This window comes from Vipera berus (assembly GCF_964194415.1).
Source record: "Vipera berus genome assembly, chromosome: 7".
Taxonomy (NCBI): Eukaryota; Metazoa; Chordata; class Lepidosauria; order Squamata; family Viperidae; genus Vipera; species Vipera berus.
This window is the reverse complement of record NC_138209.1, coordinates 26,638,786-26,656,724: the sequence shown is the minus strand read 5'-3', so window position 1 is coordinate 26,656,724 and position 17,939 is coordinate 26,638,786. Positions and strand designations below refer to the sequence as shown.

General features: G+C 40.9%; 1 protein-coding gene across 1 annotated transcript in view; it reads left to right on the top strand.

The window, feature by feature from the left end:
- Nucleotides 1-2,328: 2,328 nt before the first annotated feature.
- FHDC1 (FH2 domain containing 1) overlaps nt 2,329-17,939 on the top strand; it is a gene marked incomplete at its 3' end in the record, with an annotated part of 52,483 nt that continues 36,872 nt past the window's right edge. The window contains exons 1-2 of the mRNA XM_081332826.1: nt 2,329-2,421; nt 15,713-16,337. Coding sequence (XP_081188952.1) covers nt 15,864-16,337 — 474 coding nt within the window. The 5' untranslated portion in view covers nt 2,329-2,421; nt 15,713-15,863. The remainder of the gene's footprint in view (nt 2,422-15,712; nt 16,338-17,939) is intronic.

Below are 17,939 nucleotides of genomic sequence, written 5' to 3'. Positions count from 1 at the left end.
CACATTGAAGCAGTATTTTTACAAAATGTTAGCCCTTAATAGCTTGTGGAATTAAGCTGGTTCCGCAGGTAACTGAATCAAACCATTTAGGCTTATATTAGGCTAAAGACTGTGGCAAAAACAAACTTCACTATACCTTGGCATAACGTGAGAATCCTGCCTATTGTCCGTTATACATTACATTTGTCTTAAACAGTGACCCGCTAACCAGACAGTTGTGTTTCAATTTAGCATTTTGTTCAAATCCAGAATCTTTTAATATTAACTAAAGGGGGTCACAGGAGACTTGCTTTCCCACAGAGACTTGATCTTTGTGTGCTAGATTTTGTATCCACCTCTTAGAAAAGGTTTAGATGGATGTCCACAAGAGGGATTTGAGGGCATCAGATTGTCTTACGATCTTTGAGGTTCCAAGCCTGCTCTTTGCCCCAGGCCCTTCTAGGACTTTAAAGGCTTCCTGACAAGTTGTTCAAGGAATCCCTTCCTTAGTCTCACCTTATCCAACAGCATTTGTACCCTATTCTTCCTTTTTTTTTCTTTCTTTACAGAAGTCAGAGGCCCAAGGGCCCAGAGTCTGTGGGAGGGGGAGAAAAAATTTAGATACTTAAGAAACTCCTAGGAACCTAGCCATACTGCCTTGAATAAAAAAGATCAATTCATTAAAATATCGGAAAAGAATTAAAATGGGGACTCCTCCGTATCTGCTAGGATCCACTTTGGGTTTTTGTTTTTGTTTTTTGCACATCACAGAATCAGCAGGTAAAGGCAGGGACTGCATAATGCAAAGGAATAAACCTTTCTCACACAGCTCTAGGACTACACACAGGAAGTCCTCAACTTACGACTACAATTGACCTTGAAATTTATATTGCTAAGCGAGAAATTTGTTAAGTGAGTCCTGCCCCATTTTACAATTTTTCTCACCACATTTGTTAAGTGAGTCATCGTAGTTCTTATATTAGTAACACGGTTGTTGAGTGAATCTGGTTTCCCTGTTGACTTTGCTTGTCTGAAGGTCACAAAAGGGAATCACGTGACTCCTGGACACTGCAATGGTTAAAAATGTGAGTCAGCTGTCAAGCAGCAGCCGAATGTCAATCACATGACCACGGAGAAGATGCAACAGCCATTAGCGTGAAAAATGGTCATTAGTCACTTTTTTTCAGTGCCACTCTGACCAGTGCTGTTGCAACTTTGGACGGTCACTAAACGATCTGTTGTAAGTCGAGGACTACCTGCTGCACTCCAGTTTCCTAAGGGAGTGCCGGCGGGAGGGCAGGTGCAGTACAATTCTCCGCACGCCCACTCGGACGGACGGGAAGCTCTTTGGGGTTTGATGCGATTACTCTCCAAGCCTCGGTTGTTGTTGTTGCTGCAGCTGCTGGGCAAAGGCGCTGGCTGGTTCTGAGCCTCCGACTTTCGCGATTCGTGGACACAAGAGCGGGGACGAACGCAGGGGGCGGGAGGGACCTCTCAAAACACCCCCGGAGCGCGGCGAGCGCTTCGCCTTTCCGCCCTTAATTGCTACTTGGCGAGTAGGCTGCTGCTGCTGCTACCTGAAACAGCCCCGCCTAACGTTGCGCTTGCGCAGCGTCTCCGCCTTGTCCGGCTTAATCCTGGCAAGCGGTGGCGGCGAGGGCAGCGGTGGCGTCCGGAGGCTTTGAGGAGTCCGCCTGCTCGGCGTCCGGACGCTGCGGGTTCGGTCGCGGAGCCCCGGCTGGCAGGCAGGTAGGTCGGTCGGTCCAGGTTTGCTCTTGGTTTTCTATACTCGGACTTTACGTTTCTCGGCTCGGTGTATTGGAAGCGCAGCTGCCGATGTCTCTAGACTACGGTGCCCACCGGGCGCAGCTGGAGAGGCTGGCTGCTGGCAGGGCGGGGGGGAGTCGTCCTTCTACAGGTCGGAGGTCCGGATCGCATGGGCTGATCTGTGGCGGTCAACGAAGACTTTAAGACAGGGGTCTTCAAACTTGGCCCTTTTATGACTTGTGGACTTCAACTCCCAGAATTCCTCAGCCAGCAAAGCTGGCTGAGGAATTCTGGGAGTTGAAGTCCACAAGTCATAAAAGGGCCAAGTTTGAAGACCCCTGCTTTAAGACGTCCTTTTTCTGCCTCGCGCCCTGCACTGGGATCCTCGGGGCCGCGGCTCCTTCGCCGTTTGATTGGCGAGAAAAGAGGCCGCTGAAGAAGAGGGAGCCGCCAGCCGGCTTTCTCGGCATCCGATTTCCCCCCTCTCTCTCTCTCTCTCTCCCCTCTCGCTTTGCCCGACGTCCCTTCCAGGGTTAGAAACATCGCCCTGCCAGCTCGGTGCCTCTTATCTACGCGTTGGACTACAGTTCCCATCATCCGAGTCAGCAGGTGTGCTAACTCGGGCGTTTGAAATCACGCCCGATGGGATCGGGAGAGCCCTTGTCTCGGGGAAAGGTGAACCATTGGGGGGGGCGCGCGGGGGGGGGGGGAAAGGCGAAATGGAAGTGGATTTCGGGAGGAAGAAGGCGATCGTGTGTGTTTGCTTCGAATGAAAAGGGGGATCGTTGGCTTCGGTTAGATTTCTTTCTCTCCCCCCCCCCGATCAAATTAAGACAAGATTCTCGCCAGTCCGGCATCTTTTAACTCCTTTGCCTTTGTAATCAATCATATAGCCAGCCGTACCAACAGGCTGAAAAATAGCTTTTATCCGTGGGCTGTTAGGCTTTTAAATGGGACATAATCTTATGCAGAATTGACTTGGGAGGCCGGTGTGTGGTGTAGTTGGTTCACATAGTGTGGTGGGATGGAGGGTTTGTTGTCACTGTGGGTTGGGGGGAGAGAGCACAGGGGGAGGCTCAGCTAATCTCAATGTACACATGTTGTACTTTGACAATAAAGGTTTATTATTATTAGAACTCGCCTTTTACTCCACTTCTCCTTCAAATCTCTCTCTCTCTCTCTCTCTCACACACACACAGAGAGAGAGAGAGAGAGAGAGAGAGAGAGAGAGAGAGAGAGAGAGAGAGAGAGAGAGAGAGAGAGAGAGAGAGAGAGAGAGAGAGAGAGAGAGAGAGAGAGAGAGAAAGAAATGTTCAGTCAAACATTCACGACAGAAGCCGCCGTCGAGGCACAAGCGGACGCTGGTCCATTCCTCGCTTTCTTCTTCGCTGCGTCGGTTTCAGAAAGACTTGCCTTCCTACAGAAGTGGTAGACCTCGAGCTTGGCCGAAGCGGTACTTTCACGGCTTGGACTGGGCTGCCTGAGCGTGAGGGAAGAAGGTGCAGTCCACGGCTTCTTCTACACACACACACACACACACACACAAACACACACACACACACACACAAACACACACACACCCCTTCGCGAGTAGAGAGGGGCCAAAAGAAGAGGAGGGAAGGAAAAGCGCCCTCCAGGTTCTCCTCTCCTCTTCACATATTCTGAGAGAAACGGGGGGGGGGGGCCGAAAGGCAGGCTTAGCCCCTCTCTTGCTCCTGGGAACTAAAAGCGGGGGGAGCTAAGGAAGGAAGGAAGGAAGGGGGGAGGGGTAAGCTTGAGGTGAGAGCCGTTGGGTATCCCCGGGTAAGTTCTCCGTAGCCGCCCCGACCGTCAGCCTTTCCCTCGGACTGCGGCTGGAAAGGCGGGATGCCGCTTCTGGATTACAAAAGACCGGAGGGCCCCCTTGGAAGTAGTAGAAGGAGCGATAACCTTCCCGCCGCCACAGCAACCCCCTCCCGGGAGGTGTCGCAAGGTGCCCGCGGGAGCCCCGAGCGCTTTCGGCGGAGACGGGAGAGAGGAAGGCCAAGGCTCTTGAGGCAGCAGCCACAGCAAGCGAGGCGCAGCCGTGGAAACAATGGGCTTTCTTGAGGCAGAAGCTGCTCCGGGGTCGGCCCGTGAGAGGGAAGCGTTGCGGGGGGGGGGGAGAGAACCTCGCGCCCCGCAGGAAGAAGCAGGCCGGGCAGGTGGGAGACAGGAAAGGGGGGGGGCTGCGTTTGGTTGGAACAGGGGTGATTAGAAAATGGCTCTTGCTGGGGGTACCGTCTCCTATGGGGGAAAGAGACCCCTTATCGCCACATCCACCATCTCTGTTGCTGTTTCTGCCACTGCAATCGACAGGCGGGTAACTTTGGCGTCAGCATCTCTCTCTCTCCGGGGGGGGGCGGTGGGGGCGGTGAGGACGATCTTCGCTGCAGCCCACAGCGCCTCGCCTTATACTGTATCTTGATTTCAGGGATGACTGCCTCTGATCTCACTTCGACTCTGGCTGTTAGTGAGCTTGTTATTTTTAATTGGTCTCCTCCCCACGTTTTTTTTTAGGATTTGTCCAGAAACGAAGCAAGCAGCTTAATAACATCATCATAATAATAATAGCATCAGCTAGTGCCTAGGAGAGAAATAAAGGCAAGGGCATTTCACATTATCACCACTGATCTGAGATGTATGCAGTGTACAGGGAATTTTCTTACTGCAGGATTCTCCTTATAGTTGTTTTTTTTTGGGGGGGGAGGCTTAATCAAACAGGCCTTAAATATAAGGTACCTGCTATTCTCTTAAATTTCTAATCTCAGATATTATTAGTGTTAATCCAATGGAAACTGGGATGAATTTAGATTAACTTCTTTTTTAAATGATCAACTTGCTGTGGCATAGGGGTCAGCCCTCACCTGGGTGGTCTCCTAAACATAAAGCAGTTTTATTCCTAATTTGCATGTGCCTATTCCCACACTTTTAAAAACTTAGACCACAAACCTCTTTAAGATTGGAAAATGAGGTCTGAAAAAAATGTGTTTTTTTTCTTAATCTATAAAGAGTTTAAGGGCTTTAAGGATACTTTAAAATTGCATTTTAGCTGTTAGTAAGGCGTTAAGTTTAATTATTAAGATGCATTGTGCATGTTTGGATTGATTTATAAAAATGTTCAGTAACAACTTTTCATGTTCTCATGAAATGTATCAAGCTTGTTCTAGATTTTGAAATTTCTTCTGCTTCAATGATTTAGCACTGATGTCCCTGTCAGGCACTAATGGTACATAATTTAAATTCAGCCATAAAGGAAGAGAAATGGTTTGGCTTCTATCCAATATTGACTATTCACTTGTTGGGACATAGGAGAGTGTGAGCCCAAAGTTTACAGTTGTAAGATATGTGTCATTATGGCTATCAAGTTGTAACTCAAAAAACAACAGTGTGCTTATTCCAGTTTCTGGAATAAAGTATGTCCCTGATTATTTTCAGTTATGTTAGCTGACATAAAAAAATACTATTTGGCAGAGAACCCAATGTTTTGATCTAAAGCAGGGGTGTCAAACTCGCGACGTCACGTGACGTCGCGTGACGTATCAGAGCTTTTTCCCCATTGCTGGCAATGGGATGGGCACGGTTTTGTTGTGATGCATCCAGCCCATGGGCCGGGCCGGCAGTTTGACACCCCTGATCTAAGGCCTGAAAAAATTGAAAGTCTCAGCAGTGGATTGGATACCAGGGATGAATATTGTGATTGCAAAAGAAAAGCAGTAAACTGCCATATTGCATGTTCTACATTAAAGGGGAAGCTAGAAATAATTTAGGTTTCCTAAACATATAAAAGGTCTGTGTTTTTGTGTTCCAAATACAATAAACATTCGTGTTTGCTTTTTAAGGAAAACAAAACAGCCTTTCAAATGCCGTCCATGCTGCAGAATTTGCTGCTGTAGTATTTGTGGGTAGTTGCTCAATCTCCCTTTTTTGTAGAGAAATTATTATGTGGCTATTAAAACACTGACATAGTGACATCTGAGCATTGTGTTGTAAGATTGTAGCATCATTATTATATAGAAATTTGTCTTAGAATGTGAATTCCAGTCAATTATATTTTTTATTCATTGTGATGATATATGTTTTTTTATTATCATGGATGTGAGTGTGGATTTCTTAGAAACTTACTGTTTTTAGATATAACTGGATTTTTATAGTGTTAATTGTAAGTTATTTGAAGTTCTGCAAATTTCAAATTTATATTTAGAAATATCTCTGTTTGCCTGTGGTTGCCTGTAGACCCTAGGCCTAGGTGAATTTACAGTTCAGCAACTATTCTTGCAGTGGTATTTCTTTAGATGCTTCTGATATTCTTTCTTCACCTTTCTGTTGGATTCACATTTTCTCAGAGAAAGCATCAGGATGTAGAAATGGCTTACTCTGTTTGTATTTCTGGTTCACACATAAAGAAATCTGTACCTCTCAATTGCTCTCTAGGACTTTATACTGATACATCTACTTTTCTATGTAAAGTAGTTCTCAGTGTTAGTTTGTGCACAACACAGGTGCACAGCTTATTAATACAATGGGGTTGTGAGAGTATGCCTTAGGCATATACATTTATTCATTCACACCCTTTCTTGTGCATCAGGGTCTATCGACAGCTCAGTACCACACCCCATCCCCTGTGTAACTTGAACACCAGGATTGTGTGGGAATCAGCCTGAAGACCTCTTCAGATTAAAACTCTAGTTTCCTTCAGACTAGTTGTTCAGGATGCAATCCCACATCCAGCAAAATGTGTGGTAATAGCCTCCAGTTTTATTCTTGTGCTAGGATATAAGCCGGAGACAGCTGCTGAAGCAAATTGAGCAATAGCTTTTCAGACACTAGTGTGATATGTCTTGTTTTAATAAGTAGGGACTGTGTGTGAATATGCCGCAAGGTGAACTCCAGGTAAGCCCATTTCATTTCTTCCCCAGTTGTTGGGTTTCCATCCATTGCTAAGGTGAAGTGTACACCCCCGCTTGAAGCACAGGCAATAAGAAGAGAGTAGATACCTGAGGGGGAAGCTATAACAAACAACAGAAATTTCTTTCCTCGGACAAAGAAAACCTGTCTTTGTCCTGAATTGAACTATATTCCAAATAAAATTCTGAAATCCTGCTGATCTGATGGTATTAAACCTATTCGAATCTTCCTGTTCCTCTAAATGGGTATCTTAGTCTTTCAAATGGATAACTAAAGCTTCACATTTTATGTGAGAGCAATGATATTCGTCACCCAAATTTTTATCGAGTTTTTTTATCTAGATTAAAAAAAAGTAATTTTGCTTAAAATTTGAAACATGCAAAATATGAAGCTGATGTGATTTAGGAATCTAAAACTGGAAACATTAAACAAAGTTTAGTAATATTGATATTTATTCCTAGTGTTTGGATATTACAGTATTATTGCTTAGAATTCTGTAAGTGGCACACAAATAATCTGTTTAATTCTGACTAATTATCAGTAGTAATCTTGATAGTCCATGTAAGATTAAGTTATATATTCTAATTCACTCTTCTTTTGATGGCCATGTGTCATCATCAGCCATTTAGTCATGTCCAACCCTTGGCCACTCTATGGATCAGCACTCTCTGTGCCCCTCTGTCTCACACCGCCTCCTTCAGATCTGCCAAGATCATCCCGGTGTCATCCTTTATAGTAGCCAGCCAGCAGGTACTAGAGCAGCCTCTTTTCATTTTTCCACGGATCACGCCCAGCATTATTGACTTTTCGAATGAATGATCTTGGCTTCAAGTGATATTTTTGGTGAGGTTCGGTCTAGGACTTCTTTGTTATTTTTGCAGTCCATGGGATGTATAATAGTCACCTCCAGCACCATAGTTCAAAGGCTTTGGGAAAAGAGGATAAAACCATTTCTGGAAAAATCACCATTTATTTGAGCAGGTGTCTGGTTAACCATTCTGGAAACAGAATCCTGGCTTACATGGGCTTTACATGGGTATGATGCATTTTGGTTCTTAGTGAGCATAAATGGTGATGTGGCACACTGCTGAATATGTATAAGTCATGAAACCTCTATAATTTGGAACAGGTTTCTTGGGACAGAAGGTAAAAGCTAGAAGTGTACATCTGCACCTGAGATGGGGAAGTGTGTTATTTTAGGTGATACCTTTGGCTCTGTCTACTTTCTTTTCTTTCTTTTTCCTAAGTTCTCTAATTTCTCTACACAGCTTTCCCAAACTTGGCACCTTGCACTTGTTTGGTCTTTGGCTCCTATTGCCTCAGAACAACATGGGTGCTTCTGATTCAATTATTATGAGATAGATACACCTGTCCACCCTGAGAGCATCAACTTGAGATAAGGTTGCTGTAAGCACAAAGTGATACTGACTTAAGCAGAATCTATTCGCAGTTATGTTAATTGCTTCTCATTACACTTAAATCAGGACAACTTGCATGTATAAAATGAAGTTAGTAATGTTCACTTATCTTGCTTACCCCTTCTTGAAGCCATTCTGCTAAAACAACTGTTCCATATCTCTTTGTTTTCCTTGTATGTCTATTCACTGTCCCCATCAGGGTAATGCGAGAATGTATTAATCACTTCCTTTTGGGCCACTCATTACCTGCTTTCTTAACTGATGGCTAGAAAAGAGGCCAGCTTGTAGCATTCATGTTTACCTTGGATATAAGTGGCAATTTGTGATTACTGAGCTTTTGTGAATGTTATGCATGTACATGATGCATTTAGAATTGTCACTTCCCAAGAAGCCTCTTCAGTGTTTTAAAACTGGTTGGTCCAGTGCACAAGAACTTCAGATATACGGTTTTTCCTTTGGTAAGAAAATATATTTCAAATTAGATGTATTATTCTGAGCACAAGTTTATTGTTTCCTGAATAAGTATCAAACATGCTTGTTTTTTAAAAAAGTTTTGTGATTTTATTCAGTAGCCAGCTGGAACATAAACACCATTAAATTATGTAAATATTACATTGTAAATTATATTCTGGAATTGGCATTTTTCTTGCTACTAATTGCCAAGTTATTTGATCAATTGATACAAATCTGAAAGTTCACCTACATGTTTCTTTGCAAAAGAAACTAGTTCTTAATTTTCCTCTGCAACTAAATTTCTTTAATTTTTTTATAATGCTGAAAACCAATGTGTTTATTATAAGAGAAAATACTGTTTTTTAAATTGCTTAATCAACAGCAATCCATAACAAATGTCAATCTGTCACACTTTGGATAGTACCTTTCCTTTGTCATGAAGGTATTTAACTTTAAACTTTTCCATTTTTAAGAATCATATTTGAAAGCTTACTAGTCTTTTGTATTTCTTTAACAAAGGGCTATATTATTCTTACAATGCAATTTAGTAGTATAATTTTCTCTGTCAGATACTGTCACTGACTTTATCTCCCTTTCTATGTTGCAAGTCTGCAGTTTTTTGTCCAACACAATATGAATTTAATTGTAAGCTTTACACTTCTTCCTTAGCCATAATATATTATATATATTATAATATATTCCATACCTCATTATATCTTGTACTTGAATGTTGGCTTTAATACCATAGGATAAGGACTTTAGCTGTATTTTATTACTTCCATATCATATTGCACTAAACACCAAACAAATTTCTTTTTAAAAAAATGTTTCACCCTATATTGTGAACCAACCAGAGGTTGTGTTTTAAGATAGGTGGCCATACAAATCCTTCAAATGAATGAATGAATGAATGAATGAATGAATGAATGAATGAATGTTGATTTCAAGCTCCACAATCCTTTAGGCAACATCAATTTGGAGAAAGCTCCCAGATGTTTACTTTTACATGAATTTTTCCTTCAGTAAAACAATTGAATGGTGATAATTTTTGATATTGATAGAAAAAGAAAGATGTATTAAAAATCTATAAGGCAGCATTGCAGGATCATGTAATAAAATTATTTTTATGGTAGAAGTAGTTTGAATGAGTAGTTAATTTGATTGGTCATTGTCCCTATCTCAGTATCTTCCAATAATAAAGTCAAAGTCCAATAAAGAACAAATGATTGAATAGAAGAGTTAGCAAGAGATTAAGTCAAAAGGTCTGTCTTTTAACCTAATGCTTAAATTTGTACATGTTTCTCTTGATCTTTAATAGAAGTGTATCTTGAAGCCTTGACTACAACTTTATGGTGTGCATGTAAATTATGTAGTATCCATAATTCTCTATGTGTCACAACTTCTTATAGCAAGAAAAAGCTCAGCTGTATCCAATATGTATAAATCTTTACTTTGCTATAAACTCTCAGAGTAATTATAAAATTTATTAGACTTTATGAAATACTGAAACTGATTGAAGTTCCTAGATGCCTTGTTCCTAAATTAGTTATGTTCCCCACTACAGAACTTGATATTTTACCATTAGGCTTCAATCCTAAACTCTCACTTTCTTAATCTTTTCTTTTTGTCATATGCTGAAAGCAGAAATAGTCTCTTGTTTTTTTTAAATATAACTGGTCAATCTATTTCAAACATGTTGACACCTTACATATTTTTTCCTAAATTTTCTGTGAACTATTTTAAATTTTGGTGATTTTTATGCTTTGTTATATTTTTTAAAAACAATCCTGTAATTTAGATCTGCCAGCTGTAAGACTTTTTTATTACTGATTTGAATTCAACTAGGTTTTTTGCTGGAAGCACTTTTACAAGAACATCTGTTCACTTAGAGTGAGTTTGTGCTTTTTAACTTAGATTTGGAAACTGTATTTCAAAAAGCGATATCTAAAATAGTTGCTGCCTATGTTGGTGGCTCAGTGGGTTAGGACGCTGAGCTTGTCGATCAGATGGTCGGCAGTTTGGCTGGTCAAATCCTGAGTGCCGCATAACAGAGTGAGCACCTGTTACTCGTCCCAGCTTCTGCCAACCTAGCAGTTCGAAAGCACATAAAAATGCAAGTAGAAAAATAGGGACGACTATGGTGGGAAGGTAACAGCGTTCCGTGCACCTTTGGCATCTAGTCATGCCGGCCACATGACCACGGAGACGTCCTCGGACAAGCGCTGGCTCTTCGGCTTTGAAACGGAGATGAGCACTGGCCCCTAGAGTTGGAAACGACTAGCACACATGTGCGGGGGAACCTTTACCTTTACCTTTATGTTGTATTTATTTACTGGATACTAAAAATGCAATTATACAGTGGCTCTTCTAGCTTTTAAAGTATCCATCATCCCAGTATGAGATAATCTGGACATACTGGTTTGCCTATGTAAATACTTAGCTTTGCATACTTGCATAGTTACGCATCTTCTCCTTCCCATTTAATTGTTTATGCTTGTTACAATACCAACCCAAGGAGTCTAACTTAAAGTATCCATCTGTACTGCAACCAAAAAAATAATAATGATGTTCTAACATATTTGGTAAACAAATTTAATTTATATTTTCAAATTGGGTGATATAGATGAATAGATTAATCAAATGCTCTGAGACTTTTGATGTAAAACTAAACTGATTTTGAGGTATTTATCAGTAACTTAAAAATGGCTTCAACTATGATATTTTATTTTCAAGTTCCACAAAAGTTTATAATTCATAAAAGTGTATATAAATTTTAGTGACTACAATTTGTGGTACTGTACATATGGACAGAAGAAATGCTTAAAGATAATTTTTGTATTCTACCCAATTAACTATAGTCTGAAAAATATACAATGACTGAATGTACACATCACAATAAACCATGATGTGGTTCATTTGGTTTGTTTTAATGTGATATATGAATCAAATTGGTTGTAGTTTATATTAATAAAGGCATATTAATCATGGTTGGTTAATTAAGCCATCCAGAGTCACCTTATGGGGGAGATGGTTAGCATAATAAATTAAATAAAATAATTAAATGGTTGTGATTAAAATCAATATACAGTATTGGGTTTACATAGCCTGCCTATTAATAATAAACATATTGCGTCATCTCAATATAATAAACTGATTTTAATCTAGATTGCTCATATTTAATTTTTCTATTCTGATACATGATATAAAAGATTCGTATCAAAGAACAGATAGTGGATTAATTTATTAAGTGTAGAGTGTTAGAAAGAAAAGAATCAAGCACCAGGATAGAAAAATAAACTGTTTAATATGCAAAACACTTAGCTTTCGTCAGCCAAACTGCTGACTACGTCAGAGTAAGAATAGGAGATCTGGGAGTTTGCCTATATAGCCGGCTGCTTTTGCACCCTGCTCATTGAGCGGGTCACTGGTCTATTGACTTCAAACAGCCGTAGCATTTCTAAATGTCCCGCATTTCTTCGTGTGCTTGCAGGATCAAAAGTTGTTTTCTTATTCATGGTTGCTCCCCTGGTAAGTGTATACACATCAGGGAGCCAATTACCCAGCCGCAGTTGTTTTGTACCTCCCCCCTTCTTTGGTCGACCCCGAGCCTCCGTCTCAAGACCTAAAGCCGGGCATGTTGTGGATTCATTCTTCCTGGGGTTCATTGCTGTGGCCACGCCCTCCAAATCAGGATCTAATACAGGGCATGTCCCAAAGTCTGACACAGGGCACATTGAAGATTCATCCTTCCCAAGGATCGCTGTTGTTCTGCCTGTAGCAGCGTTGTTCAGGTCCTGTAAAGAGTCTTAAGTCATAGCATCATTCCTCCCATCCCCTGAGCATCTGGTAAGCAGGTAAAAGGTCTATATCAGGGGTGTCAAACTCAATTTCATTGAGGGCCACATCAGCATTGCAGTTTCCCTCAGGGGGCCGGGTCGGTGTGGCCAGGGTGGGCGTTACCTGCTGGGTGGGCATGGCTAGAGTGCGTATGGCCTACTGGGTGGGCATGGCCAGCTCTACATCGTTCACATCAAGGGTGCCTATGGGGGCCTGGGCAGGAGTGGGACAGATCTGAGGGTCTCTGGCAAAAGGAGATGGGACCAGGGCAAGTGCCAAGGCAGTGGGGGCCGTTCCCTCACTGTTTCCAGGATGGCTTTGCGGGCCACATGAAACCACTTTGTGGGCCGGATCCGGCCCCCGGGCCTTGTGTTTGACATGTCTGGTCTATATGATGGTTAATGGAGTTTTCATCGGATAGCCAGGCCTCCTTGAGCAACCGGCTGCCCTTGGTGTTATCCTGGGCTATGGCCTCAGCGTTGGCAAAATCAAACATATGGTTGTGACTAGCCATATGTGCCCACCCCTGTGAACATTGTTCTTGTCTCCTGATCACCAACTCATGCTCATGGAGCCTGGTTTTGAGCCTCTTAGTTGTTTCCCCAACGTAATTTCGTTGGCAATTTTTACATTGAATTCTATATATAATTGACGATCTTTCTTTGTTGGGGAGTGACTCTTTAGGATGTATTAGCCTGGCACGCAGGGTTTGGTCCAGTCTATGGGCGACATTGATATTGTAAGGGGCTAACAACCGCGCAGTAGCCTCGGACACTCCATTAATATACGGGAGTGTCGTCCATGTGGTCAGCATGGCTGATATGTTATCTGGTTGGCTACTTCGAGATTTGTGTGTCCTGCTGTATCTCCTAACAAATTCAGCAGGGTAGCCGTTAAGCCTGCATATATGGTATAGATAGTTCTTCTCCTTGACTTTGGCCCTAACCGTATTGCAGTGTGAGCTGACCCGTCCAAATAATGTCCAAATGCAACTGATTTTGTGTGCCACGGGATGGTTACTCCTGTAATGCAGGGTTTTGTCCATGTGGGTTGGCTTGCGGTAAATGGTCATATGGAGAGTGCCATTAGATTGATGGCTGACTAGTACATCCAAAAAGGCAAGAGAGCCGTTGGCTTCCTCCTCAGTGGTGAAACGGATGTCCAGATAGACTGAGTTCAGCTCGTCCATAAAATTGGCACTATCCTGTTTTTAATAACCACAAATGTGTCATCCACATATCTAACCCAGAGCTTTGGGCGGTACTTGGCCATAACTACAATTTCTAAGTGTTGCAGGACCGCCTCCACAATGAATTCGAAATGAAAGAACCCATTGGTGTCCCTTTGATCTGTTCGTAAATAACACCCTGGAAAATAAAATACTTTTTCAGACACAGGGTCACTAGTTGTACAAGATGTTCGATTTGGAGGGTGTGGCCACAACAATGATCCCCAGGAAAGACAAATCCACAACATGCCCGGCTTTAGGTCTTTTCTTTCTAACATACAGACACCCAGTATTCGTATTTTTAGTCTTATTAAGGAGAAGTGTAGAGTATATATTGGTGGTATACTGTACATTGGTGGTGTACATGCAGAATTGTCTCCCAATAAACATAGTTCAAAAAAGCTTGGCACAAAAGTCAAAGTAAGCCAAAATTATAAAAAGAAAATAGTTGATTGTATGACTTGTTTGGTACAAAGCAAACAGAAGTAAGAATTATGTGTTGTATCTCTTCAAACAGCTACTTTTTAAAAAGGCTTATGTCTCAATCTTGTTAAGAGAGGAATAAGCAGAGTTCTTGTTTCACATATAACACTGAATAAACAATGATTGGAACAATGAAGGGTTGTTCAGCCATCCAAGTGAAAGAATATAGGTTCACAATAAGTGAAAATTATTTATATTATAATTTAACAAGATGTACCAAGGTAGCTATTGTTTTCTTTTGTCACTAAGTTCCTATAGCAAACTTTTGAGAAGTGGTTGAGTGAATTTTAATGGTGTATGCTACTCAGAATCATGTGTAAGTCAGATGGGGCTATATAAATTCAATAAATAAATTGAATGTTTTATTAAATACTTTTTGACGCCTGGTGCACACATTGCATAAAATTGAATTGAAGGGTAGAAATTAAAAATAGCACAAGATAATAAGCAAAGCATGTGTTGCTATGTAGTCTAATGCTTACTGAATTAATGAAAACAGTTTTAAGTGGTCAGATCATGATACCAAACCTTGTGATGCAGCCTAAATAAGATTTTAAATATTGGTGTGATTGATTTGGGCAGAAGCCTGTGGCACTACAAATGTTTTATGTTGATTCCATTTAATTTCTTCGCTTGCCTCCCATGCATAAATAATGCTGACTTAAGAAATCCTTTTCTGGATTTCAACCACTTCCTTAACTTTGCTCACAGTATTGGCTTGATGTTCTGTCTGATCATAGTTAACCCTGCTTCTTTCTTTCCTTCCATACTAGCAAAATATGTGCCAGTTTCTCTATCTTCTTCAGGCACATATTTGGAGATATGTTAGGGGGAAAAAGCATTAAGATTTTTACTGTTCTCTCTGTCCCCTTGGTCTTCAAGGAGAAACAACAAAATTCTTGCTGATTTCAGTTTTTCATCCTTCTTCTGCTGAACTTGTTAAAAACAAGCAAAAATAGCCAGCATTTCACTCCTCCACTATTGAATATGAAACAAAACATAAAAACAAAATAAAGACCCATGTCTTCATGGCAGGCAGCCAAGCAGCCCAAGACAAAAGGTCATTGAAGTCATAGAGTGGGGACTATTGGAATTGCCTGCCAGAACACACACCAGCCACCTGGAGTGGAGTTGTGTAAGATGAAATGAGGTGCAGCAAGAGACTGGCCTGTTTCATTAGCAGAAGAAAAGAAACCACTATTTTTGATGCAAAATAAGAATCCTCAGTTGGGGAGCCCTTTCTAAGATGATTTGGGGTGGGCTAAGGATGACACCATCCTTTTCTGCCTTAGCGAAAAGGCAAATATCCTGTCCTCACACTGGCGGTGTGGATCAGCCCTTAAAGTTATTCTTAGGTTCCCATTAAATTAGATTTTCAGGTAAGTAGGTAGTTTTAAATACTTTGGGCATGGTTATAAACAATGCCTTCTGAGTGTGTTGTTAGCAAAGCTTACTCAGGTTGCATTACAAGAGTTATAAAATGGAGTTAGTAATTGGTATGTCTGAATTGGTGGAATAATTTGAACATAGTCTACAAATTGGTGCTTCAGCCATACTCTTTGCCACATTTGCAAAAAAAATTGATCTAGTCTTCTTGTTTTTCTGTTATATTTCATTACAGATTTCAGGGGCGAACACGGGCTTCTTGAATGTCATTGACTGATGGTAAACCAAAACTTTGATGAGCAAGTCGTACGTTATTGTTCAGCTGCTAAACATTATATGCACATCCACAGAACTAAGTCCGTCTCTCCAAGGGGAGAGATTGTAAAATGCATGTTATGAATTGTGTCTCCTTGGTCAATGATAAAGAAAATAGAGCAATTTCAGTTGAAGCTGGATTAATGATTGGCGATACCAATGAACCAGAAGAGCAACCACCCCCACCTCCACCTCTTCCTCCACCATGCTTTTCCATAGAAGCTGGATTGCCTTCCTCAGCAGGAGTGCCGCCGCCACCACCCCCTCCTCCCCCCAATCTAAACAGATCTTCAGTATCACAACTGTTAAATGGACATGGACATGGACATCTGAGCAAGAAGAAACGAATACGTAGTTTCTTTTGGAAAACAATCCCGGAAGAACAAGTCCGTGGTAAAAACAATATCTGGACTATTGGTGCTAAGCAGGACTACCAAATTGATACAAAGACAATTGAGGAATTCTTTGGCCAGCAAGAAGAACCTGCGCCATTAGCATCTAGAAGCAGATCTTTAAGAAGGTCATTTAAAGATTCCAAACAAGAGGTAAGCATGAACATGGAAAGAAGCAATTTTTTGAATTTTTATTAAAGACATTCTATTTGCTAAGATATGAGTGCGTAATACTTGCCTGTCATGCCTTCTAGAAGTGCTGGCTGCCATTCTCATCATCCTTCAACTAGCCATGATTCTTGCTCATCAGCAATGATTGGGGTTGTTATACAACAAGCTGGAGGACACACATTTGTGCATGCCTGGTATAATTACTTGTGCTCATTTTACCTTACTCACAATCTTGTAATATTAGCTCATTCTGCTGGAGAACGAAGTTGGACTTTACCTAAATGTAATGTATACCAAATGATAGCAATAATCACACAATGTTTATGGCAATGAAGTAAAGTTATATGATTTGTGTAACTTACTATGGTCTTCAGTGACCTCTTGAAAACATATAGAATGAAGATTTTGTAGAACGTAGGTAACCAAATTTGTCTCCAAAATCTTTAAACTGAGGTGAATTTTCTCTATGTAAGAGAATGTCACCTTTCTTTCAAGTTATCAGACATTATTGTATTAATATATAATTAATACAAAATGCATTGTCATCACAAATTTTAGAGTGGTAATCAATTTGGACACCCATACTATAACTGGGCATTTGGGGGAAAAACATGCCTTTCATTTACTAGAATTATTCTGCCTATATTTTTTTTAGGACTATATTTAAGTTTTTTGCTGAACAAAGTATTTACAAACTTGAAGGTATCTTTCTGCTAAAAAGACAAGGTTCTAGTCCACATGAGTGCAGAAAGACTGCTTTTTGGCTTGCCCAAATTGCAGTAGACCTTGCAAAGAAACGAAAGAGTTTTGGCCTTGAACTGCCTGTTGCTTCATTTCAGAAACGCAGAGTAATGTTATCAATGTGGACTTGTCTGTCTATAGGTTGGACTGAGATGCCAGAAAACAAACTCTCAACAATACTTCCAAGTTAGGATGTCAGGGACAGGATCTGAGCTGCTTCTGTTTTTTTGTTGTTGTTGTTTTTTAGTTTCATTTATTAGGAGGCTGTCGAGCAAAGCTTTCTGTAGCCTGAATTCCAGCCTGGCCCAAATAAAATTCCATCTCTCATTTTTAGCTCTGTCTTGGAAACAGTATATATTATTTTGTTGTTGCTTTGTCCAGCAAGCATAGAACCAAAATTAATCCAAGATACTAGGATGTGCAATTCAAGTATAATTTTAAAATAGAAACCTTGCTACCCATTGTTTATTGTCATTTTAATTATAATTAAGAAAAAGACTGGCCTTGTCTTGCTCACTAGGAACTGCCCTCCCTTTTGCCATGTAAAAAGAAAATAAGAATATGAAACCTCAGTCTTGATGGTAGCCATACTTAGAGAATTCTCCTGCCTATATTGTCCTTTCTGTCCTTTACATCTTGCCCCATCTTAGTGAAACTTGGGTTTTTTAAATGCAGTACAGGACTTATGCACTATGTGTTAGATCCAGCTTATCTTTTTATAGAGATACTGCTTTAATATGGATTTGTTTATTTTTAAATATTTTTCTCTCCTCATAAACCAGACGGTGCTCTTGCTTTTTTATATTAAAATTGCAGTCCCGACTGATTGGATTCCTTTGAGTT